The 27,389-nt window shown below is 40.2% G+C and overlaps 1 protein-coding gene across 6 annotated transcripts in view; it reads right to left on the bottom strand.

Annotated features, from left to right (window-relative positions):
• Window positions 1-27,389, bottom strand: part of SPPL2A (signal peptide peptidase like 2A) — a 42,127-nt gene that overhangs the window by 11,090 nt on the left and 3,648 nt on the right. For 3 of the 6 annotated variants that reach the window (XM_061594974.1, XM_061594975.1, XM_061594976.1), the window contains exons 2-15: window positions 19,614-19,733; window positions 18,492-18,674; window positions 17,454-17,537; window positions 15,390-15,523; window positions 11,927-12,072; window positions 9,460-9,556; window positions 7,264-7,365; window positions 6,755-6,836; window positions 5,966-6,040; window positions 4,712-4,768; window positions 4,325-4,378; window positions 3,781-3,880; window positions 1,168-1,245; window positions 870-1,030 (exon numbers count right to left, since the gene is read on the bottom strand). In XM_061594974.1, coding sequence (XP_061450958.1) covers window positions 870-1,030; window positions 1,168-1,245; window positions 3,781-3,880; window positions 4,325-4,378; window positions 4,712-4,768; window positions 5,966-6,040; window positions 6,755-6,836; window positions 7,264-7,365; window positions 9,460-9,556; window positions 11,927-12,072; window positions 15,390-15,523; window positions 17,454-17,537; window positions 18,492-18,674; window positions 19,614-19,733 — 1,473 coding nt within the window. Of the gene's footprint in view, window positions 1-869; window positions 1,031-1,167; window positions 1,246-3,780; window positions 3,881-4,324; window positions 4,379-4,711; window positions 4,769-5,965; window positions 6,041-6,754; window positions 6,837-7,263; window positions 7,366-9,459; window positions 9,557-11,926; window positions 12,073-15,389; window positions 15,524-17,453; window positions 17,538-18,491; window positions 18,675-19,613; window positions 19,734-24,220; window positions 24,305-26,258; window positions 26,322-27,389 lie in introns of all 6 variants that reach the window. The other 3 variants (XM_061594978.1, XM_061594977.1, XM_061594979.1) reach the window with 3 other exon arrangements.

The following is a 27,389-nucleotide window of genomic DNA, read 5'->3' as shown; positions in this document are numbered from 1 at the left end:
TAAAAACAGCCATTAGTTAAAAAAAAATATGCACCACAAATACTTGAGTGATCTGTATACCATGCATTCACTGTTGTGGACCAAAGCCTGAGAAACCTCCTCCTGACTGAGATTAGACAGGTGCACCCTCCTCACTGAACTTTAGGTGCAATAAGGGCAGAGCAATCCATCTTGCTGGAGGCCAGCAGGTGTGAAGCCGGCAGCGGTGGAGCTGGTGGAAGGGGCGCTACATCCACCTGTGTTCGGAGGCCTCTTGGAGGGGAGGACACTGGCTATGCTGGCAGGGCGCGGTGGAAGGAAAGAAAATACATGTTTCCTTCCGCCACCCCTTTTCCCAGCGTACTGGCTGGACCACAGGAGGGAACTAAACAGGACCTGGATATACTGTAAGCTCCCCCCTTGGCCCCTCCCCCAACACACCCCTGGAACGCTCGTTTTTCAGACCTTCTGCCATCTCCCCTTACACTGGGCTGGGCTTCACCCGAGGATCTCCGGCTGAGCCAGCCTGGTCCCTGCTCAGCCACAGCTAAGCCAGGATGAAGGACTGATGCCCGCATAGCCCGGCTGAGCTGGGACCCAGCTGGCTCAGCTATGGGTCCGTCATATTCAATTCCCCTCAGCCCGGCATGAACAGCAGTTGGATTGCGCCTTAAGACTCTCTTGTTACTGCAGGCATTTTAATGTAATGCTCCGTTTTATGATATACCATTCATTGTTTTATTTTCTGGATGGTTTCTTTTTATGAACATTCCTTTGAAATGCTAACGATTAAGCAGTAAATAAATGTTGTAAGTACAATCTGTACCACATCTATATTCTAAAAAATGAACAAATTATATGCATACTGACCAAAATGCACTTTGCCTTACCTGATAGTTGTTGCCACTCCAGAACTTTTTCATCTCTTTGCGATACAAAGCAAGTAGCGTGCAGACAATGAGTGTACATGGTACTAAATAGAGAAGGGCTGGCTGTGCCATCTTCATTAGGGCCAGACCCATAAATGTGATCAACATGCCAGCAGCATAAGCTGTAAAAGAGACAAACGTTACAAGAGAGAGCGGCTGAGTAACATACACCTTTAGTGTTCATGGCTTCATTCTGTAGACACATCACCAACAAATTGTTAATATGCTGTCTATTAAGAGTTATATTAGTGCTATTTACCTATAGTACAGGAAATGAAATACACAGAGGAAGAGCTTGTCTGAACGTCAAACCTGTGACAATAGGCGACCAAGAGACCTAAAAAACCAAAACCAGAAACGTTTGTCAGGAAGTAAATGAAGCCAGCAAAATCACCATTCGCCCTAGGCCACTCACCTATGCATTCTTACGAATAAATAGGGGTGGTCAAATTACAGAGTAGGCTGGGGGGCCTCCTTGTTTCCCCCTTTGTGAAAACCCCCTTAGCTACTGTTTTAGAAGGCTACAGGGTTTAAGCTCCCACCATGGATTCTCCAGCAGGATGGATTGATTTAAATCACTGATTTAAATCAAGTTTCCCAATGATACTTCATATATTTCCTTAAAATGGTGCAAATACAACCAGTAAAAATTTTTAATTTACAGCTAATACTCTCCATACACTATTCCATACAGAATGGAAACACCATATATTATTTTCTTAGATGACTTGATTTTTATTAATTTTAGAAAATAAACGCACTGCTTGATGGCTAACTTTATAGCATAATTTATTTACAATATTCCCATGTAGGGTCTTTCTGACAACCAGCACCACGTGTGCATTGAAATATTTTCCTCCTTTTCTTTCCATTGCTCTTTTCCACTTAGCTCTGCCTTGGCCCAGCCCCACCCTTGCAAAAAGAAAAAGCGGCAAACAAGAATGAAATGCTCACGACTGGTAGTCAAAGCATGGTCTGGCAGACTGGAGGATATGATTTTCATCAGGTGAAAATAAAATGCCAATGTTTGGTAGGAAAAATGTAAATATTCATATTTGAGAAGATTAAATTGGTTCTTCATTAACATAGAAAAGCCTCCTTTAACTCACTATATCTGGTGTAGGGCATTGTTTCAGTGTGATTGTGGTCTGGGTTGCATGTATTGCTAAACCATAGTTTAGTATAATGCACACAACCCTTGGGCTTCCTTCTCCTCCAGCCCAGTCACAAGGAAGCCAGAAGCAATTTCAACTAACAGGTTTTTGCTATGACTGAACCAGGCAAGAGTGGCTGCATGAGAGGGGTGACACCACACACCTAGCCTCCCATCAGTGGCGATATTGTGCTTATCAGGAGGAAGAGGGGCGGGCAGCAGGGATACTGGTGTGGTGCAGCAAGAGCGCTGGATGGATTCTGTCGATACACCTGCACAACACTGACCTCACCCCTCCCTCCCAGTAAGCACAGTGATGGCACTGATGGGAGGTCAGGGCATGATAATGCTTCTCCCTGTCAGCAGGATCTGCAGACAGTAGCGTAGTGGCAAATGCAGAAGTGCAGGGACCCTCATGTTAGTCAGAGCCACACCCTTCCCCCCCTTTTTTGCTGCTGGGTTGAGAATGAGATCCTTGTTAATACCTTCTTCATAATGACAGACTCTTCTGAGTGGCTAACAGACTCCCCTTTCATGCTGATTGGCTCACAGAATGTTGGAGACATAGGGACTCTGCCCCCCAAAAAGTAAGAGACCCCAGACGATTGCACCCCCATCCGCAGATAAATTATCTGGTTTATCTGAACAAGCCAGAATCATCAATCACAATTTGGCTTGTTTCTCCCAGTTTGGACAGAATATCAAACCATGGTTAAACTGAAAATAGAAGTAAATGCTTCAGGGTTTTTTTCCTTCAGGCTGCACTGGAGCAGAGGGGGAGCTCATGCTTGCGATACTAAACTATGGTTTAGCATTATACACAAACTGGTTCATTAACCATAAGGTTCACATGCTTATATTCAGAATATTAGCCAAATTATTATTGAAGAGAAATTTAGATTTTTTTAAAAATTCTGCTTTAAATAAAATACATTTTAAAAATCCAGTTAATAATAATAATAATAATAATAATATTTTTGTCCACAGTGACCCTCCAAAGTGAGTACATTCCTCGTGAGTACATTCCTGAACTCCAGCAGTTCGTTTTAATGATTTTTGTTTATTATTTACGTTTTAATTTTTTTCTCGCTGTAAGTCACTTTGTGCATTCACAGTTAGAAAAGCAGGTTAAGTTTAAAAAAAAGTCAAAAGAACATTTATGGAGCAAGAATCCAGTAAAAATTATTTTTAACGTATTTTAAAATTAGACAGAATGATTTAGAAACTTGCAGTTCACGGGCTAAAGCAGTCTTTGGACTACAACTGCCATAAGCCACAGCCAGGACAGCCAAATATCTGGAGGGCACCAGGTTGGCAAAGGCTGCACTAAAGAGTCACACAGCCATTACATGAAAAGATTCTTTGCTTATTTTGCCCTGAACTCATTTTACCCATTACAAATATTATTAGCAATAACTTTAGCGACAGGATTTCCAGATTTTGTCCATTGCCTAGTTGAACCACACTTGCTACTTGTTAGACATTGGTGTTTATCACATGTAAGCATTTGTTTCTCTATTTTTCATGCAACAAGATATTTGTTTTTAATTTTTGTGGTTATAAAATGTAATATATTCAGTTCTACAGTGTCTGAAAAGTCTTTATGTATTTTATTTCTTAACTGGTTTCCTGTTTTGGTTTTTGAAGTTGGGTTATATGCATTGCTCTTTGTTTTTTCTCTTACTTAGTTAACCTTAGTTGTTAAAAAAAGACACTTACCTGGTACAACAATATCACCAAATCCAAGTAATGAAAATGGCATTGCACATAACATCGTTGCAGAGAATACCAGTCTAGGCACTTTGATTACCACTGGCAACTGCAAAACAGTGTTTTCAAAACCCCACATCAATCCAATCCAAAGGACATTCAAGAAAGAAAGATTTCAATTTTAGCAGAATTATTTACTAGTTTACACAGAACTTCAGATTATGAAGGACCTGAGTTAAGAAAACAGGAATCAAGATGCTGAGTGTGTACACTATAACCAAGCAGAGAAGCCAAGAGGACAATGCAGACAGACACTAGGCACAAGAATGTTAAGAAAATGCATCACGTGAAGTGAGAAAAGAAGTATATCAGAATTTAAAAGTGCTTGGGGAAGACTTGAGATCCAGGCCCTGAAGAAATAAATTAGGAGAGGGATGGACACAGAGAGACTGAGAGAGAGAGAAAAGATTCCTCCTCCGCCCACCCATATGCTATTCATTTTCAGAGGATGCTATTCAAAATCCAGTGAACGTATCTTAAATACAGTCCTTACTTTCTCATGAGGAGCTGACCGCTCAGCAGAGGCTTCCACCAAGTTTCCATCATTCTAGGATCAAACCCAAGTCAACAAGCATTTAATACTTTAAAGGAAAGTAGGAAAAAATTGGCTATATTCTGTGAGCATGTTATACCAAGATATTTAGGGAGGAATTCAGGTGTGTGCAGCACTTTATATTCCATCTGGTATGAATGGGAAACAGTTAAGCAGATCCTTAATTCTCCCACCTAAAAAAAGTCAAAAGGACTTCAAAATGCTACACCTTGCCTGGATTGTGTGTTAGTGTAAACTCACTGCAGTAGTAGCTATGAAAACTCAATGTTATAATTCCTACATAGCATGAATAGAAATTATGTATTTTTTAAATGACTGAATGCCTACCTTTTCGCTGTTTTCAAAAGGACCGGCTGCAACTTCAACCATTATACTTTCTCCACTCTGAAAGTTTAAATAAGTATTGTGATACTGAATCATTCATTTACAAGATACTGAATCATTCATTTAGCAAGTGCATGGTTTTTAAATGTTTGCATTATTAGACATTCAAAATCGAACATAATCCTCTTTCACTATATCTTGGCCAGTACATTCCTGAGCAACTCCATTTAAAATGAAACACATGGAAAGAAAACAGAATCTGTTCATAATCCAAAGTGTACAGATTAGTATGAAAGAAGTTTAATTTTTTAAAAAACAAGAATTGAACCACAGTTGACTGATGCAGAAGGAGGTGGGTAAATTCTGCTACAGGAATAATTTCCAAAAAAGTCTGAGATGGTACCAATTTTAACATAATTTCGACAGTTACACAAGAGTCAAAAGCATACAACAAAACTGGAAAAGGCCAATGAACAATTTGAACTTCAGTGTGTTAAAAAAGTAGTTTCAAATATCTGTGTATTAACTTTGTGTTCTTTTCAAATGCTACTTCCTTAATTTGATAATCAAGATAACTAAGGCAATTTGGTAGTTGCTTTAAAAGCACTGGACTTACAGGCCCTGTAGACTATCTGGGAGGAATTATGCAATACACAACATCCAGAGGTTAGTCTAATCTTATGGCATCACAGTGCCACTCAAAGGCATGAAACTATACTCAGCAACAGCCAAGGCTCCACAGCTTACTCGCCTTTCAACTTTAGAACTGCCAGGTATAAGCTTGAATGTACTCTCATGAGAATCCTACTTCTTAATTTTTTAAATGTTAAGATGCAAGTGAGACAACGTTCTTACCTTCTACTTTCTCACGTCTCTCTTCATGGGCATTTAACTGCAGCCTGGAGCTCCTTTCCAAACGACATTCGGCTATCCCCCATGTTGGTTTCATTTAGGCGCAAAGTAAAAACATTCCTGTTTGCCCAGGACTTTGAAATGGAACCAACCTTTTTTTGCTGACTCTACCCCTTCTGCTTCCTCTACTACTGCTGTTTCTATCCTGCTTTCATTTCTAGATACGTTACGATTTTTAATATTACTGTTTTGTTTACTGTGACACACTGCCATACAAAGTCTAGATCTTGCACATACAAATTGTTCTGTTGCACTGGCGCAGAATTCTTCGTAAAATCAGTACGCTTAAAATATGTACAATATTGGTATGCTTTCATGAAAAAAGTTATAAATCTGCACACTTACTTTTGTAAGGTATGGTGTGATGAAGACAAAAAATACATCATATACAAGGAGGAGGCCGAGGAGAATCACACACGACTAGAGAACAAAGAACCATGTTATTTTTATAAAGCATCTGAGTAATCTTTAAAAAGATATAGCATAATCATACCACAATACTTAAAGATATTCAAAGTGTTTGCACATAACGCTAAACCAGGTGCGGGGAACCTTTGGCCTTCCAGATGTTGCTGAACTACAACTCCCATAATCTTTTACCATTGCCCATGCTTGGTAATGCTGATGGGAATTGTAGATGAGCAATATCTGGAAGGTCAAAGGTTCCCCACTCATGCTAAACCATGGTTTAAGCTACCTGAATCAGCTGGAACAAGCCTGAGTCAAGACTTTGGCTCATATGGTCCTGGGAGAAGGACTTTGCCAGCACTGAAAGCAAGCACAAGTCATGCTTGGCTAACCTGAGCATTGTAGAAAACTATGGTTAGCAATAAACTACAAACTGAAAAGTGATGCCACGTGAACGAGGAGAAAGAAAACCACATACGCCTACAAGCTCATTTCCAATCCCCCAAAGCATGATTTGAATAATGGGCAGTTGAGCCAGTGGCACATTTAAAAACCAAAATTATATGGCTTAGGAGCTTTATTTGGCAAGAGCCTACTTCCATCAGATGCTCTAGCCAACTAACACACGCTACAAAACTTGGGACAATATTTTCTGCAACAGACCAGCGTAGCACTCTCTCTTTCAGATCTGTAATGTCTTTTAGCTAGATGGAAAGTTTACTGTACCTTAAAGTTGGGCAATTTGAGTGTTTTAATGAAGTTCACACAGAAAGCAATCCCCAAGAGATCTTGCAAAATCCAGGCCCAGCTAAAACAAAAATGAATTTGTTACAGGAAAAAACAAGGAGACAAAACTTTGCACATATTTTGCTAGACTAAGGTTACAGTTCTCAACTCACTTATGACAGAGTAAGCCCCCTTGAATAGAGTGGGATTGACTTAGGAGTAAACATGTACATGATTGAACTCTAAGTCCAAGATTCAAAGAGGTTCACGCAGCAGTAGCCTCTAATGCCCCATGGAATGCTACCCCAGAGGGTCCCCTGACCTTTGGCAGCAATGCTTTGGGGAGGCAGAAGAAAAAAGGAGACAAAAAGGAGAAGGCCGAAAAGCCTTCCTATACAGATAGCCTTTGGATCCTGGCCTAAATATTTTGAAGGCAACAAAGATTTAGAAAGCAATAAAACTAACATTTATCATCATTACAATTCTGAATATTAGAATTATTCACATACCGATTTTCGTTCCGAAACACCGCCCAAACAACAGATGTTGCTATGCACATTACACCGAGAAAAAGGAGTCTCACTTCGATGCATTTGTTCCAGCATGGAAACCTAAGAATAAAATGGCAAAGTAATTTGTTATAAATGCAGCACATACTATACCTAGTTCTCTAGCAGAAACTGGTAAGGACAGTCTACTAGACACAGGCATCATCCAGAGCAATTTCCTCTGCAAGGAATCTTGGGGAAAGGCTATAGCTCAATGGTCGAGCATCTGCCTTGCTTGCAGAAGTTCCAGGTTCAATCCCTGGCATCTCCAGGTGGGGCAAGGAGAGAATCCTGCTTGAAATCCTGGAGAGACCCTGCCAGTCAGTGTAGATAATACTGAGCTAGATGGACCAATGGCTTGACTCAGTATAAGGCAGCTTCCTGTGTTCCACCCCAGTCACAGTATAATATTTACATAGTTAAGGACTGTAGCTAAGTGGTAGAGCAACTGCATGCAGAAGGTTCCAGGTTCAATCCCTGGCATCTCCGGATAGGGCCAGGAGAGGATCCTGGGTGATTCCCTGGAGAGCCATTGCCAGTCGATGTAGTTAATCCTGAGCTTGATGGACCAGTGGTCTGACTCATTAGAAAACAGCTCCCTATGTTCCTATGTAGAAATAGGTTCCACTGACACCATGAATTTATTATTCCTGTCTGTGAAAATTTACAGGGCTGAGATTAGTACTATTTATGACCAGTTATGATTGGTGTTTCTATTTAGCACAGATAAAGGGATTTTCTTCTCTTAAAAATACAAGGTATCTGAAGAAAGAGTAAGGTGAGAGGTGGGATAATGGTGAAGTGCAGAAAGATGGTTCTTCCTCTGTGTAACAAAATGAAATTTATTTAGCACATCATGAAGGACGCAAAACCCAAATAAAGTTTACAATGACCCTGGAACCATAAATATACTGGGCGGTATTTTGACCCAGTCGTACTCGGAGTACACCCAATTAAATAAATGGATTTAAGTTATTTATTAAATTTATGTCCCGCCCTTCTTCCCAGAAGAAGCCAAGGGCAGCAAACAAAAACACTAAAAACAACAAAACATCTTTTTAAAAAAGCTTTAAAAACATCTTAAAAAGCAATTCCAACACAGACGCCGACTGGGATAAGAGCTCTACTTAAAAGGCTTGTTGAAAGAGGAAGGACTTCAGTAGGTGCCAAAAAGATGATGGCACCTATGATGGTATCTGCAGGAGGCACTCACCTGCAGAGAGCAGTGATCAACTGGGTATATAAGGGATAAGACGATCTTTCAGGTATCCTGGTCCCATGCTGTATAGGGCTTTGTACACCAAAACCAGAACCTTGAACTTGGCCCAGTAGCTAATGGGCAGCTAGTGCAATTCCTTCAACAGCAGGGTGGCATGTTGGTGAAATCCTGCCCCAGTGAACAATTGTACCGCCACATTTTGCATCAGCTGCGGCTTCTGGACCAACCTCACGGGCAGCCCCACATAGAGCGCATTACAGTAATCCAGCCTGGAGGTTACCAGTGCATGGCAACAGTGGTCGGGTATCCCAGTCCAGAAACGGCTGCAGCTGTCTCACCAGCCAAAGCTGGTAAAAGGCACCCCAAGGTCACCTGGGCCTCCAGTGACAAAGACGGATCCAGGAGCACTTCCAAACTATGGACCTGCTCTTTCAGAGGAGGTACGATCCCATCCAAAGCAGGCAACTGACCAAGTATCCGAACTCAGGAAGCACCAACCCACAGCACCTCCATCTTGCTATGATTCAGACTCAGTTTATCAACTTTGAGTTTAACTTCGTTGGATTTATTTATTTAAAGTATTTTTATCTTATATACTTTCAAAAATCTTCAAGACAGCTAACAAATTCCAAATAAAACGAATTTAAATGTCAATAATATAAAATAGGATTAGCCAATATGGTGCCCTCCAGATGTTGTTGGACTCCAGCTCCCATCAGCCCCAGCCAGCAAAGCCAATGGTCAGGGATGATAGGAGCTGGAATCCAACAACATCTGGAGGACACCAGGTTGGCTCTCCCTAACATAAAACATGCAACCATCAACATAACACCAGCACCAAACTTTTAATTTTGCAAGCCATAAGCCAGACCAAATAAGACCATTTTTATTAGCCACAAAGCCAATTTTAAAAAGTCATATGGAATAATAGGTTCTACCTGCATTGTCCATAAGGTATTTTTCTAACTAGGGCAGAAAGACAGTGGAACAGGCTCGTTGCAGATGCCAAGCAGAAAACTGCAATGACGACATATACTAGACAAAAAAAGGAAAGCAAGGATATATTGGTATAAACAGTGCTATCAGAAATGTGCCGTCACAAATTCAGTGAAGAAGAAAAAAAGATCACTCATGCCCAGATGGATATTTAAGCATTCGTATTTCTAGATAATCATCCTAATTCTAAACATGTTCGCTTAGATGTAACCCCTGCCACTGAGGTCAATAAGGCTTAATTTCTAATTAGCGTGTTTAGGATTGCAGTCACCGTTGCGTTTATGTGCTCTCCTGAGGATTCAAATTGGACTTGCTCAGACATGAAGCAAAACCACGAAGCCTTGAAAGAGCTTCTCTCTCATATTGCAATTCCCTTCCCTCCACCCTGGTTTGAATTTCACCTATGCCACGAACCCATCGGATGCTCTTAGGCAAGCACACACTCTCTTAGCCTCAGCCCCCTCAGGAATAATAATAAATGGGCTCCTTCGCAGGACTGTATTACAACACGAAGCTGTACGTGAAGCGCTTTACAGGCTTGAAAGCACGAGGATGCATCGTGGCTTCAGCAGCAAAGATGTGTTTTGTTTCCATGCCAAAGCTGATCCACCCGTGAGCTGTTTCATCGCCTCTGCTGAGCGACTAGCTGCCCTTGCCCTCTCCAGTAGCCACCATGCTATCAGGCTACCTGCTTCCATTCCAGCTGGTCACGATAAGAAATTTAAGAACTGGTGCCTGAGCGTGCTTTCCCCCTTGTTCTTCCCTGTCCCTTTTCCCCTCATTTTACATTGTTAGCCTAAGTGCAGTTATTTAACTTTTGTAAATTGTATTTTGTAAATTGTATTGTTTTATTGATGTGTTTTATATTGTATTTTTATATTTGTGTTTTTTGTAAGCCGCCTTGAGGGCCTTTGGCCTCAAGGCAAGGTATAAATAAATAAATAAATAAATATATACACTAAACGTTATTACTGTTATGCTCAAATGGTGGGATTTTTATTCATTACAAACAGAACCCTTCTGGATTTCTGTTGCTCCATGCTCTCTCTACCTGAATTTCAAAGGTTAGCTCCCCTATAAAGACATCTATGTACTATCACTCCTCAGCAGATTCATAAATGTGAACGTGACAGGAAGAGCCTTACCAATTTTGTCAAAGTTGTCTCAGTCCTCTGTGGAGAGAAAACACAATTTTTCCTCTGAAAATTAAGAGCTGAGGAAAAATGTGGCATATCACCATATATCTGGGAGACCCTGGGCCAGTCACTAACTCCCAGACTAACCTACTTCACAGGGTTGTTGCAAGGATAAAATACGGAGGAAAGGGAGGGGGAGAACTGTGAATGTCATCTTGAGCTCTTTGGAGGAAAGGAGGTGTAGAATAAAGACCAGCCATTTTGTAGTATTCATGGAATAAATGGCTTTCTGCTTCAGTTTGAAGAATGAAGATGCTTTGCTTACAAGAAATGCTTTGAAAGGAGCACAAGGCTTAGCTGGAGGAGCACAAGGCTTAGCTGGAAGACATAGCTTGGCTATCATTTTATTATGCTTAGGTTGCATAGACTGAAGGTCAAGGATAGAGGAACTAGGAGTAGGAACCGGGAAGTTGACCATGAGACAACAGATGTCTGCAAAAGACCAAGATAGCAAAGTACCCAAATATAACTTTGCTTTTGATTAGCAATATCCTTTGATGTTGTAATGCTTTAATGATAATGTTTATGACACAACAGCTTGATTATGCATGAGATGCGTACTAGCCTATAAAAGTAATAACTGGCAGCTTAATCGGGAGAGCTCACTTGATTGTGTTCTCTCCCCTTGCAAAGGTTCAATAAAGGCAAATTTCTGAGAACTTGGTCTCGTCTCCAATTCCTAACCAGCAGTACAGGGAATTGGGGCTTGTATTGGTAGACCTCAGACTAGAAGGTCTGGCCCTTTTGTAACAGAGGGATATAAATATAACACAGTAAATAAATAAATATATCTCCATTGAACAACTGCTTCCTTGTGGGGGAAAAAGTAGAGCACAGGCTTGAAGACATAAAGACAAACAGAAGGAGAACAGAAGGCATATCCTACGTAGGACTATATACAGCGGTTCAGTGTTCAGTTCAGCCGGGGGGGGGGGTCAGTTTTCACTGAGGCTGTAAACCTAAAATTGGGGCTAAACCATTCCAGACTCCTCCATTGAAACAAACAAAAAAGGAGGCATATCAGGAAAGAGGGTAGATTAGAATGCTTTTCCCTAACATGTTTTCTATTTATTTATTTAAATATGGAGCCGTCAATCACGGCAGCCCCTGCCTGCAATCCAAGCCACAGCCAACCAGTTCGGCGAGAAGCAGCCCTTAGAAAGCGTAGCAAATCAAGAAAATCAGACCGGGGCAAATGCAAAAACGTCCTTACCAAGCCATTTGTAGAAGTAGTACATCAAGACTAGCATAATACAACAGATGGCAACAAAGACAACAATGGCCACAGGAGTCAAAGTCACATTTTCCTCATTCTTTGAGTCACTGCTTCCCCCGCTTGGAACCACCTTCAGATTCTCACTGTGGGGGTAAATATAAGCAATTAGAAAACTACCAAAAAGGATAATACTTTGTCTCAGTGTACCTTGTTAGCATTTTCAACACGGGTCAATACTTGGCTGTTTCCATTTTCGTGATGGATTGGCTTTTTTCAATATATCAAAAATTTCAGTGGCATTGTAAGCTAAATGTGGTTTTAAATGTGGTTTCATTTTGCTGTACACCGCCCTGAGAGCTTGTTGCTATAGGGCGGTTTAAAAGCGTAATTAAATAAATAAATAAATAAATTCAGAAAGTTACATCAAGATTCATAATTTAAAGATATATTTATGTGAAGGCATGTGTAGACAATATTTATCAGACCATTTGTTCATATTAATATGACCTTAATATGTTTCAATCATGAAAGATACTTGTCATTGGAGCGTCCTTACAGGAATACTTTCGTAGTGGTTCTAGTGAAGAAATGCCCATTAAAAGCATCAGTCTTGAAATTCCACATAGATTTTCCAGGAAATCCAGTATCCTGCTCATGGATTATTCCTGAATAGTCCATGTAGCTGATCAGTGCCAACAGAATTTTCCACACATTGTGCCAAAAGCATCTCCATAGAGAACACACTACAAAATAAATGTCAGTCTAATATCAGCAGGAGACTTGAGGCGTATTTATATTATACTCCTGAATAAATCATCTTTACTGAGATACTGACGCTCTCGTCTCTATTCAGTTCATCCCTAATTAATGCACTGGGCAAGGTCATTAATTAGGTCCAATCAGACTTTGTAGACCCTGATTTTTTGGGGGGGAGGCCATACAAGCTTACAATCAAACTAGGTTTGCTCCATTAGACTTCTGGTGCCTAGCAACTTAGACATCAAATTTTGTCTTGAATCATATAAGAATGTTTATTAGCAGCATTTTTTGGTTAGGTTTCACTTTTTCATTCACATGTCACATCAAGATGCACACAATAAGAACACTTTGCTGGCAGTTCTTATATGTCATTTAATTGCAATGTTTTAATCAATTTAGTAAACAAACATACTAAATTGACGGAAGGGGGTTGATGCAGAGGGGCCTCTGGGGCCAGGGATCCCTGAACTGGGAGCTTTAGAAATCTCTGCACTACAATATGCAGTCCACTCCTCAGCAGGGAAGAGAGGGAATGTCATATCCCCCAATCTGCAAATTTCCACCCAAGCATGCTCAGTGCTGCCAGATGTAAGGGACATTATACTATATGCCACTGTGCATATCGCTTTCCAGTCCCGTCCACTTTTTTCTTTCTTTCCTTGTTAATATATATATATATATATATATATATATATATATATATATATATATATATATATATATATATATATAATGGCACATTGATCTGTGGATGGGGAAGACATAACAAGGTCATTTCAAGTAGCCACCAAAGAGCCTTCCTCCTAAGCTCCAGCCCATGCTCAAACCTTGCACTGCTCAACAACAAAAAGCCCTTCTAGTCCCCCTGGCAAGAGGCATGCAAAAGACCCCATCTGCCTAACCACTCATCCTCCTTTGACCTGGGCAGTGCGACTCATGGCAGGCAGAAGATGCAGCCCATGCCAACAAAGCCCACAGCGATTTCAACTCTTTGCTTGCACCCAAAAGGGAAATCCCAGGCTCCATTGGGCTGTTTCCCCAAGGTGATGCAGCCATCCCCTTTTTCTTCTCCTCCTTCCTTCTTGACTGCACCTTCCCTGCAGCTCTGCCCAGGATTGGCAAGTGACAACAGTCCACAAACAAGCCAGAGTAGCTCTAGTCAGTGCCCAGATGAGGGACCCTCTTTATCCACCCAGAGTGGATCAGAGAGGAGAAGCCTCTACTTTGGGCCTCCCCAGCTGACGCTGCCCCCAGGCCAACCAGAGCACAGAGCTGTGCAGCACTGACCAACGCCACCACCTTCTCTCACTCACCAGGCACAATGTGCTGTTCAGAGTGGCCAACCAAAGACACTTCCAGAAGGAAGTCTATTGTGGAATTGATTCTGCTCATGCCCACAATTTCTTTTGCGACATCCACACACCACAGTCGTCATCAAAATGACTGCCCATACTTTTTCCCCCTACATTTGGTTTGGATTACACCTTAGCACAGAAGATCCAGTAAGTAAATACAGTCCATTACACAGCTATAGTCACTGCTGATGCAAGTGCTCATTAGCACATTGGGGGAGGGAGCGTTTGTCATGTGTGTGGTGAGGTTTCGGTGGGTGGTCTCTATTGCCATCTGTTTGCTCCTCACCTGAACTCAACCTAGCCATTTTAGGTCCCCTCCGCAATGCCAAACAAAAAGATACCTATTTCCATTGATTGTCACATGCTCAGTTCAGGGGAGATATTTTCTGAAGATCTCTAGTCTAAATAGTAAATGTAAGGGGTTACCTAGAAGACTGTAATCACAGTGTATACATCAGGCTTTCTTCTAAAATAAATAGTAAAAACCACCACTTTATCACTCTTGCACAAGACCTCAATCTGTTTTAAAAACATTGAGTGGTATTCAATACTAGTCCTACTAACAGTACACCCATTGAAGTTAATAAACACAAGTAACTTGCATTCATTCATTTCAATGGGTCTACTTTGAATAGGATTGGCACTGAATATTACCCATTAAAAACCAAACAGATATAGATACTTCCCTGCCCCCACAAGCACAAACCTCTATTTTGCCCATTGTGAAACATGGTAACTGGCTGCATAAGGCTGGCAATGATTGCTCTTGGGCACTTCCTGGATTTTTTTTAAGGTGTGCACACAGAGGTGCAGAAAAACCTGCGTGCATGCACAGCAAACAGTGGTGGTGGGGAGGGGAAGGCAGTGGAGAGAGGAGGGACAGAAAAACACAGCCCAGATAAATTCCCTCAAGTTCCCCTCATGTGGACGGCAAGTGGTGAAATAGCAATAAACATTAGGACTGAAAAAATGGGAATGCATGGAAACTAACTTGCCAAATGCACACACAGAAAAAATCAGATCTGAATGACCTGTTTGCAATGTAAGGGCCTGTCTGGAAGCACCACAAGACTCACAGCAGCACCTGCCTACCTACTACATCATTTGATTGTGAAGTTTTCATCAGTTTAATAACAGAATCAGATAAACAAAGCTGCACTATTCAAATGTCCTGTTGAAACTGGGGAGGAAATAGTCACTTAATTATGGATTTCACCATCTTATGCCCTTGAGATATAACTTATTTTCCAGGACCTCAATCCCCACAGGAACAAACCTCACTGGAACGGTTTGAGAGAGAACCAAAAAATTGTTCCCATTCCAGCATATATGAAGGGTAAACTTACAGCTCTGCTATTCCACTCCAGTAGCCTCCCGCTGCTACGCAGAGTACAGCGATCAGAAAGATAACCACCATGCTGTAGTCAAAGTTTGGCACGGGTGGTGCATACAATGTCATGTTCACGTTCTTTCCAAGATTCTGGAAATTATAAATGTATCACGTGAGAAATGTCTAGTCAAACAACAGAAAGCTCCTACCTTTCGTGCATGAATCCCATTCATGACTGCCCTGCCTCTGCTGGATGACGGACTTAGGAAAACTCGTATTGACACTTCAGAACAAGAAGGAGAATTTTTATATTTCAAGATCTGACCATGTTTCTGGAAAACACTACTGTGTCGTTAATACAGCGTTGCAAGGAGGTCCATTTTTCTTTACTAGCCCACTTGCCTACACATACATATTTTAGTCATATGTAGCTCATCAAAGAGATAAAACAGGGAAAGCGCCAGGGTGGTGTAGCGGTTCAAGTGTTGAATTAGAATAGAGGAGACTCAGGTTCAAATCCTCACTCAGTCATGAAGCTCATTGGATGTCTTTGGGCCATGCATAGCCTAACCTACCTCACAAGGTTGCAGAGATGACTGAGTGGAAAATGGGGGGAACATGAAATATTTTTTTAAAAAACAAAGAGAATAAACTCTTCTCCAGTGTACAAAAACACTGGCCATCAGGAGGCAATTCTCATTCATGATAGGTGAACAGGTGAGCTACTATTTAAAAGCCTGTAATAATGCTACAACAAAACTACAGGCATACCCCGCTTTAATGTTCGCAATGAGACCGGAGAGTATACTTTAAGCGAAAATAAACTTTAAGTGAAGCAATTGTCTTCACTCGTACTGCACTCAATCACCACTAGATGGCAGCGGCGTCATGCCAATAAAGTGTATGTTATTGCGAAGCGCGCAAACATTAAGCGGGGTATGGGGACGTATGGAGCATGTATGTTATAGCAAGGCGACGTTAAGTGAAGCGACGTTAAGCGGGGTATGCCTGTATACATAGCTCAACCGTTACAAATCATGCTAAGCCAAACCATGGCTTAACACAGACGCGCAAGCATGTGGACTCTGGGAGAAGAGAATGTGGCCTGTTTGCTTCTCCCTGTCGTTTAGCTGCTGCGCCACGATGAGAAAAGCCATATTTTGGCTTAGCATGTCATCCAAATCTGGGGTTTGTAGTTTCGCTCTCCCAGACAAACCATGAACCATAAACCACAAAAAAGATACCTAAACCATGAGTCCAGCTTTGGAAAACAATCCATGGCTTAGCTCAGTGCAACAGCAAAACCAATGGGGAGGAGCAAAGCAACTGTGATCTCCTTTCTGGGGACCCAAGCGTTTGTGCAAAACCATGGTTTGACTTGCAAACCAAGCCACTGTATTCCTCTAAGAAATTATCGCCCCTTTATCACTCTCATGTGAAAAGCAGCAACACAGAATTAACAAAATAAGATGCAAAATGGAGGATCTTCATTGCAAACCCAGTGTGCCATAGAGGTTTAATAACCCAAGTACATCATCATCCTTCCATTTTGATTGCAAGTGTTCCAAGGGAGAATGAGCATACAAAGGTAAAAGTTAATGCCGATAGGGACAAACATAAAAGGTAAGAGGAAACTTGTCAAGTGACTCTCATAGAATAAAACACTGTAAGAATCTAGACTAGGATGCCTTGTTTTGGATGCAGCTGTTTCATCCAGCATGTCTTTTCCTTTTTAGGAACAGAGTAGATGAAAGGCAAGTTACTAAAGTCAAGTCAACATAGAACAGCAAGTAGAAGGAACACCCTGACAGGGTATTTTCAGAGATGTCTAAATAAGATTAATCTACAGAATTTTCATCCTAGTAATCAGAAACTGTGGAGGGGCTGGGAAGCAAAGGAGATACTGCCTTGGGCAAAAAGTATGTGTATCTGATTGATTTCACTGATAAAATATTGAAAAGGGGTATGAAAGGAAGGAAAATGGCCTAAATGTGAAACTAAAATTGCCTATTTCCAACCTGCTGATCTTTTGTTGTTGTTGTTTACAAAAAGGAAACAAGCAATTCTGAAAACTACTTACCTGTTTCAAATCAATTATATCCTCATTTCTTACAAGTGCAATTGGGATGGTGATATTTTGAGTCTTGTTACCGTGAGGGGTATTCTAGAAAAAGGACAGTCTTAATATATCTGCTTTACTGAATCAATCACTGAATTCTCTGCTTAAGTCTAAAAAAACCAAAAAGCTCTGTCCCTTTCCCAGGTCCAAACTCCACATTACATGCTACTGCTTATTAATCTGGCTGATCTGGTGTGTAGCCATTCCTGGATGGCCCTCCCCTGAAGAATCAGGTATGCAGCTTGGGGGTGCTCCTGGACTCATTGCTGTCTGGAGAGGCACAGGGAGTGGCAGTGGCCAGGAGTGCTTTTTATAAGCTCTATCTTGTACATCAGCTGTTATCTTTAGACCCATATGATCTTGCCCATAAGTTCAGGAGTCCTTCCTGAGTGCCCACAATTAAGATCAGTATAAAGGACAGGGTCTTCATGGTGATGGCCCCCTACTAAAAAAACAGAGAAGTCCTGAATCTCTCCAGTACTTTCAACTTACTTCTTCTATCTGACCATAGAGGAGAGCGAGATCTGCTGAGACTAGCTCCATTTGGTTTCTCCTTTCCCTGAACTGTTTTCTTTCAAGCTGGTCATTATAAGAATCTAAGAACTGGTGCCTGAGTTTGCTTGTTTCCCTCTTCCCTCCCCATCCCTTTTTCCCTTTTGTATCATATTTTTTCAAGCACGAGGGCAGGGACCGCTGTGGTTGCTGCTGATCTTTACATGCTGCTATGGGAGACTATTTGGCTGAAAAGAGGGGTAAAAATGCTTGAAAGAAAAAAAGAACTTCCCTATAACTTACAAGTAAAACCATGGGCAAACTTTTTGCCATGGTTTGATTAGGATTTGTTAGGGCCCTTGGGAGCCAGATATGTTATCTGGCCTACTGACTGGTAGTTGGCAATCTGAAATTTAGAAAAAAAAAATAAGAATGCTACAACAATAGCCACTGCAATATAAACAAGAACTTTTTCACACAAAAATAGATACGTATAATAGAACTTACTAGCCCGCTTTCACTGGCAATCAGCAGAATTTTAGCACCAAGACTTTGAGCAAGCTCTGCCTTTTCCAAAAAAGTGCAGTTTCCCCTCATCACTACAATTGCTTTGTCCTTGACAGTTTCACGAGTAGCATCCGAGCGACTGCAAAGCAATTTGGGAGTCAAGAACTCCAGTCTCGTAGAAGTCTAAAATACAAAAAAAAAAAAGATTCTTTACATTTAAAATTGCAAACGCAAGACAAGTCTCTAATGTAGCTGAAACAGTTATTGTAACAGGCTTACTATTTACTGGAAACAGATGGAATGAAGATAATGACTCTACAATATGAAGTGAAGAACTCACTAACAATGAAAATGTAGTTTTAGAAGTCTTACTAAAAGAATAACTTTTCCTCCCTTGATTTGGGCCTAACGATTATTGCTTATAGCAGAATGATACCTGCTTTATTTAGATACAGGTAGCCAGTATACGGCTTATGAAATGACTTGGCAAGGCTTTTCTTCCTGTTGGTGAAGTCCCATACTACACTGAGGCCAGGGGAAGAAAGTATATGGGGGAAAGTTTTATATTGTTTTAAATTTTTAAATTGTGTTTTAAATAGTTTTTTAAAAGATGTATTTTTAAATTGTATATGTTTTTAGTTACTGTAAACCGCCCAGAGAGCTTTGGCTATGGGGCGGTATACAAGTACAATAAATAAATAAATAATAAATAAATAATACAGACAATTTGTATTCACTGTACCATTCAGACTGCTGGTAGGGGTTATTGTTTATAAATGCTTTCCCTATGTTAAAACTCCTCGCAAGCAGATTCTTGTCCAGCATTCTCCCTGCTGTGCTAGTTCTCTGGTTGCAGGGAGAGTATTCACAATTGTGATTCCTTACCCACCATCTGTAATTATTCTACTACTCCAGGCCTCAAAACCATTTCATTCCCAATCCCAATGCATTTCATTGAGCCTTACTCATCCTTCAACAGTCTTTTTTGGCACAACTATATATCGTACACTGGCATAGTCTGGCCATTAGATTGCACTGTTAGGTTATGAATGGTTTTGACATAATGTTTTCCAAATGAAAATTCACTTGATTCTTAGGAAGTGTAAGAGTGTAATTACTTACAGTGTTACTTAAGGCACTGGGAAGAGAGGTCCAATTAGGATTATAATATATGCAGTAGTCCTTTGTTAATTGAGGATTTTCACTCTTAAGTGCATGCAAGATTCCTTCTTCAGCGTTAATCTATAATTGAAAAATATTTTTTTCCATGTAACATTTCAAAATATGGATGAAAATGTTGACTTAAACAAGACTTGCACCTTTTCAAAAGGGTTTCAGATTATGCAATATCTGATGTCATTCTCTTGGCACATCATTTCTTATATAAATTTAATACTGAAATCTGAGTATTACGAACGTAGCAGTGCCTTGAAATGAATTGCAGAACATTTTTACACAGGTCACAGTTCCCCAACCAACTGAAAGATTAACAAATAAGTTTAAAACAAGAAGAAAAAGTGTTGTCATTCTGGCATGTACACATTTCATGAACCCAACATATTATTTATTGCTATGTGATGCTTTATATATTTTATTATGGCTGTTTTACTGATTTGATTGTTGATTCCTGCCCTGGGAATATTTGTTTGAAAGCCAGGTTAAAAATTTTCTAAATAAACAAACACAGATAGGAACAAAAAGATGAAACAATCCAAATTCCTATACTTTCATTTCATAAACTGATACAGGATAATTTCCTTTACCTGCTTGAGAAAAGTCAAGATATGCATGAGCTCCATGCACCCATGCACAAAACCTTTGGTTCCCCTTTGGCATAAACTGGGAAGCCTACTAAGAAGATGCATTTAACCAGAGCTTCCCATTAAGTGGGAACCAGGATGCACTATTACTGGCTTCCAAACAAGCCAGATCTCGGAAGCCAACTTTAAACCACGGCTTCATATGGTTTGTTTAAAAGCCACTGACCATAGGTTGCTAGTCCAGATGTAATGGGAAAGCATGGCTAACTGCAGGCTCCTGATTTCCTTCCCTGATCATGCAGAGATGAACAGAACTTGAGTATACCCTGGTTTATGAAGCAAGGATTTGATTGTCCAAATGTGTCTTGCATGAGATGCACGATGACAAGAAACATACCAACACTATTAGAAGACATAGATTTCTACCTACCTAAGATTCAAACAGTATAGTAAGAATACTTACCAAGGATCAATCACCACACACACGTTTGTGAATGTTTAATAACTAAACTAAGAAGCTTCACCAACACATACCTCAGAATTAAGTATGAAAACATTCATATATCTAGCATTCATCCAAGAGCAGAACTACCTGTTTCAAGAATAATGCAGTTAATGAAACCCCCAAAGCTGCTTCTTCAAAGTAATCCTCCCAAAGTTTATTTTCCCTACAAGAAGCAGCTGCACCTCAGGAGCAGAAAACTGTAGTCCCGAAACCCTTTCCCCTGCAACGTCCCCCTAACTCCCCCCCCCAAGATTCCAGACATGGATTTGTGAGGATAAGCATATTTAGAACCCTGTAAGTGTGTGTGTTTGGGGGGCACGATGGGGGGGAAGTTAAGATTCTCCTCCCACCACATGCCTGCTCCAAAACTCCCCTCTGAAGTTGCTTTTTCTAAAAAAAGAAAAAAGGAGCTGTCAGGATTTTTTTTTTTAACATAGTTATCTGAAGTAACAAAGAGTTCTCCCTTAATCCCACTCAGGCCGTTAAAAGAACTGACTGTGCAGGTCTCTTTACTTCAAATGGAGCCTACATACCTAACCAGGAAGAGCTTGGGTTCATTAGAATAAGCAGATTATGGGGGGGGGGAGTTGCTATGAATGTTTGCACAAGAACTACTGTAGATACAGATATACTGTAGAACTACTGTAGATATCCCACAATTTGTCACTGTTTGGTGCTTTTCTTTGCAGGTTTGGTTTTGAATTTTGTTTTTTTAGCAAAGTGTACAACTATTGAATATAATCAAATACCTAAAGTGGGTTGTTAAATAGTTTGTTAATGTCGCTGTTCCTGGCCATTCTTCTGTCCTTTTCCATTACGAAAGACTTTCAAATATATACCAAATCTGATCCATTTCTCTATAGCATCTTTCCACCTGCATGCACCATGTCCATTCCTTGTTTAGTTTTCTTTTAGCTGAAGCAAACCCGCTCCCCACATCAAAGGGGGGGACATGCGTAGAGGTGTGTAGAGATGTACTCACATGCACACCTTTTATGCAAAAATGAAGTATTATTTAAGTTTTTTTATTAAAAAGCATATAATTGTGGAAGGAAAAAGTGCATAGGTAGGAAACATCATCAAGGTTAATGCCAAGACAATGAGGCAAGCGGTAAAAAAACCCAACAAGAGTTCTAAGTCTTGGCAAATCCTACATTTTCACCTAATTTTGGGATGTAGCCATCTTAGCCATACTGTACAGCCTTTCCTGATTTAAATGCCATATTCCTGAACTTAAAAAAAAAAAAAACACTTCCTATATTAGTTTTTTGTACATTATATATAATTTAGTGTTACTTTATTTGGACATTTCTTATGAAATTATGCCAGGCTTGCAGAGAAGGGACATAGCTCAGTGGTAGAGCATCAGCTTTGCATGTCATCAGTTTCCAGGCAGGGCTGGGAGAGTTCTGCCTGAAACCCTGGAGAGCCATTACCAGTCAGTGTAGAATAGATGGTGCTGAGCTAGACAGACCACTGGTGTGACTCAGTATAAGGCAGCTTCCGATGTTGTGTCTTGTCATTACTACTCATAACACACATAATACTCTGTCTTGGAGGATGGGTTTAAGTTAAGTTTCAAGCCTTGTTATTTTGGGAGGGGGGTTGTAACTGAAGCGGTTAGATTTCAGCTCCATTTGTCTTGATTTACTGTATATTGATTATGTCTGATTGCTGGGGAAATCAATAAAGACTTTTTTTTAAAAAAAAATCTTCCTAATCTACAAAATTACTGAACAAGTTGACCCAACCTAACAAGGAAAAAGAGTTTAGGAAAGCTTTTTTTATTTAATCGTCTTTACTTTGGAACAAGACCATATTCTATGTCAGCTTTGTGCATTTATGAAATTAAGGCTTAAATCCAAAACATGGTTAGGATCAGTCTATGACCGAGTTTGCAGATAACACTAAGCCAAACTACGGCTTAGCATGAATGTGGAAGCAGGCAAGCTTCTGCAGAGGACATGTGTGTTTGGTTTTCTCCTCCTCTGCTCCTGCTGTGTGTTAAGCCATGGTTTGGCTTAGCATGTCACCCAACCTGGACTCATGGTTTGTCTCACTCCAGACAAACCACAAGCGGTAACCATGAATTGTTCTCGATTCGTTTACAGCTTATGGTTTGTCTGGAGAAGACAAACCACAAGCTGGGTTCAGACAACATGCTATCAAACCATGGCTTAGCTCACAGCAGTGCAGCAGTATCACAACTAAAGGAGCAAAGAAGTAACGATCTCTGCTCCGGGAGCCTATGCATTCACACTAAGCCATCATCTGGCTTAGTGTTGCATGCAAGCTGAGCTACTAAGATTCAAAACTTGGGGATATCAATTTTGGCCAAATTAGTCTACTCAATAATGTCCATACCAGTCCGAAAAGCACCAATATTCAACCACTAAAGAGTCCCTTACTGACCACACTTCAGCCAAGGTCCTTAGTAAATTCTAGGAATTGACCAAGAACATCCGCTTCCAACTGGAAGCTGAACTTGATTTCATGGAACATTGCTGACTGGGCTAATAAAATACAACTCCCAACCGTCAAGAATTTTCTATCTAAATATGATATTATCCTAATACAAGAATCCTGGTCAATAGGGGAAATATATCTGGATGGCGTTTCGCCCTTTACAATGGATGCTTTGCCAAGTACTAGCGGTGGTAGAGCTAAAGGAGGAGTATGTATTTTAGTTACCACCAAGATACAAGTTGAAATTCTCCCCCTGACCCCGCTTTTGGGTCTTGCAGCTGCAATACTACTAAAATTTCTCCACTCTACATATCTAATTATAAACATCTATATTCCACCCAATAATAATAAAAATCTGATTAAAAAACAATTTAAGAATCTAGAGATCTACTTGTTAAACTTGATAGACTCTTTCCCCGAAGCTATGCTAATATTAGCAGGGGATTTCAACACCAGATTGGGCTCCTCGGATAATGACCTTTACACGAAATTTCATTTAGAACCCCCTGAGTTAGAAGGGACATCAAATATTCCTACGAGGCAATCTAAGGATAAGGGCTCCAACTACGCAGGACTTTATCTAATGTTACTGTCTATAAAGCTAAATTTATTACTGCTGAATGGCCGTACAAATGGAGATTTGGAAGGGGAATTAACCTATTTAACGGCCAGAGGAGCATCTGCCATAGACTTGATATTTGTATCACAGGAAATTTTTGCCTTAATTGATTGCTGTAAAGTTTTGGCCCGTCCTGAAAGTGATCATTTTCCAGTGATTTTTTCAATTAAAGATATCAATGAATCCTAGTCTTAGTCCTTCACACCTTTGATGTAACAGAAGTAGAAATACGCCCTCCTCGAATAAAATGGGTTCCCAAATTCCAAAAGGAGATCTCTGATAGTTTAAATTCCTTAGAATTAGAAACCATTAAAAATCAATGTATACTAAACTCTGATGATACGGTGCCTTATTACCATCTATACCAACTGATAATTACCATTCAAGGTCTTCTCAGAAAGGATGCTCTGGTTACTTCAAAAAGACTTGGGTGTAGGAAGAATTCTTGGTTTGATCAAGAGTGCTTTGAAATCAAAAAGCAAGTTAAATCTATACATCAAGATTATAAATTGCACGGAACTCTTGACTGCTTAGAAAAATTTAGAGAGATCAGGAAAACTTTCAAACAGCTAATTAAAACAAAAAAGAACTGGGCTCTGAGGCAAACGTGGCAAAGTCTCATTCAAACCTCAAAACTAAAAAATTCAACTATGTTTTGGCATATAATAGCCCAACAATGGCCGAAATCCAACCTTAAATTAGACTGCGCCATACCCCCAGCTGTCTGGGAAAGATACTATGCCACTCTGTATCAAACAAATTCCCCTGAAGTCGAGGTGTTACCAAGCCCTTTAATGGAATTTCCAATTTGGCCACCTGTCACCATTGATGATATTTTGGATCTTATAGACTCTCTCAAATTAAATAAGGCACCAGGGCCTGACAACATACCCCGGAAATTTTCAAATTAAATGCCAATTGGTGGGCTCCCTTTTTGGCTGACTTATTTACCAAGATCAACTCCTCGATGGTCATTCCAGAAGGTTGGGGCGCTGCAATAATAATACCTATCTTTAAAAAAGGATCTCATCTGGACCCAGCAAACTATAGGCCAATAAGTCTGCTGAATATAATAACTAAGCTTTATGCTACCTTTTTATATAGAAAACTTTCAGATTGGATAAATCAAGAGGACCTATTAGCACCAGAGCAAGCTGGCTTTCGAGCTGGACGTTCTCCCTGCGACCACACTTTGGTCCTACAGCATCTGATTTCCAAATATAGTAGCTCTAAGGGTAGTAGTGCTCTATTTGCAGCTTTTGTTGACCTAAAAGCTGCATTTGATACAATATCTAGACCAAGACTCTGGCTGAAACTACAAAATCTGGGTATAGACAGGCGTTTATTAGCACTAATACAAGGTGTCTATCAAAACACTTCTCTACAAATACGATGCAATAATAAAGGCCATTTAACGAAGCAAATAACTACTTCAAAGGGTGTTAAACAGGGGTGCGTACTAGCCCCCCTATTATTTAACATCTATATAAACAACCTTGCGCCTATTTCATCGCACCCTCCAATGCTCTCTCGTATTTCGAGACCTTGTCTATTATATGCAGATGATATAGTTTTGTTATCTCAGACCCCTATTGGTCTCAAAAGACTGATGGCGACTGTAACATCATTCTGTTTAGAAGAAGAACTAGTAATTAACCTCCAAAAAACCAAAGTCCTAGTCTTTACCAAAAAAAAGATAAAACATATCTGGAGAATTGATAAGCACCCTATTGATCAGGTTAAATCCATTAAATATCTTGGATTTACCTTTCAATCATCTGGCTCTCAACAACAACATATTACCTCCAGTCTGTTAAACGCTAGGCGTACAACAAAGACCCTATTATCCTTTTTCCATACTAAAGGGGGTCAACTTGTCTCCCCGGCCAGAAAAAAATTTGTTACTAAAATCATTCCCCAACTTCTATACGGCACTCAAATTAGCACTTTCACGAACTATGCAAAGCTGGAAACTATCCAAAATTCCTTCTTAAGATCTATATTAGGAGTGCCCACATGTGTCCCTAACCATATTCTGCGATTAGAATGTGGACTCCAATCTATTGAATCATGTGTTTGGAAGCTGAGAATACTACTATGGTTGAAACTGATTTTTAACCCCATTGGGCTGGCTCCACATGTCCTTATAGATAATTATCACTCTTCTTGGGGAAAACTGATTCTTGATAAAATATCAAGTTTAGGTCTATCTTTATCCTATATTTTACAACTGGGCTTTGAATCTGCTCGTAAATTAGTTATAAAATGGCTTAGGGATATTGATTTCCAACATCATTTACTACTTGTCAGGAACCAAATATACAATCCCAAGTTCTGTACCTTAATGTCCTATCTTTCAACCTTGGAACTTCCTAATTACCGTAGAGCCTTTACGTTAATGAGGCTAAATATATTACCTTCTGCTGTCCTTTATGGCAGATATAATAAAATCCCATACTCCGAACGACTCTGTCCATGTGCTGAGGGTGAAGTAGAATCCAATGAGCATGTCCTTCTCCGCTGCCCCTACTATCGTGACCTAAGAAACAAACTAATCCTACCTATTTTATCACCTTTTCCAGGCAGAACCCAATCATTCTACTTAGATTATCTATTAGGTGACCATCTATCGGATGTGACCTTTGCAGTTGCTAAATATACCGCAGCTGCCATTCATTATAGGAAAACGATTAAAACCATCCCAGAGGCAACATAATTTATCAATAGATGTTAACGGTTTTAACTATTTTATTGACAGGGCTCAATATCAGATTGTTTGGTATTACCCGACTAAATTTTATATGTATAGTACTGTATTGTATTGTCTAATGTTTGAGAGGTCTATCGACCGTAACAATTAATTAATTAATTCATTCATTCATTCATTCATTCATTCAAATATACTATATGTGCTTTGTTCTGTTCCTTCAATAGCAAGCCAAAATGAATTAGAAAACTGCATAATAGAACACTTTAATGAAGGAGGAGAATAAGGAACTTCTTGTATCCATTTTGTCCCATTATTTGCTGCACCAGGACTCTGGCAAACATCAGTTCACCGCCTACAGCTCTGTTCAGCTTTCAGTTCTGCCATACCAGAAAGATAACAAATATCTCCAAAAAATAAACAAATCTAAAGATCCTTTGGTTACCTTAGAAGGCATTAGAAAGTTCAGCTGATACTGGTCTCACTCAGAGGTTGGGAATCTGTGGCCCTCAGATGTTGTTGGACTATAACTTCCATCGGCTCTGACCATTTGCTGCGCTCTCTGGGGTTGACAGGATTTGGAGTTCAATAGCATATAGACCAGGGTGGGAAACCTTTCGCCCATCAGATGTTGTTGGAGTACAACTCCCATTAGCGTGGACTACTGGCCATGTTGGCAGGGGCTAATGGAAGATGTAGTTCAGGAAGCTCTGAAGGGCCAAAGGTTCCCCACCCCTGATCTGGACTCTTAAAGGGCCACAGGTTCACCATGCCTGCTCAGATCCTGAGTTGCAGCCCTGAGATGGAAACCCCAAGGATCTAAGTCCAGGTGACAGTACAA

The sequence above is a fragment of the Rhineura floridana genome, chromosome 14 (genome assembly GCF_030035675.1).
Source record: "Rhineura floridana isolate rRhiFlo1 chromosome 14, rRhiFlo1.hap2, whole genome shotgun sequence".
NCBI classification, from domain to species: domain Eukaryota; kingdom Metazoa; phylum Chordata; class Lepidosauria; order Squamata; family Rhineuridae; genus Rhineura; species Rhineura floridana.
The sequence above is the reverse complement of the archived record's forward strand: the minus strand, read 5'-3'. Positions and strand labels throughout refer to the sequence as shown.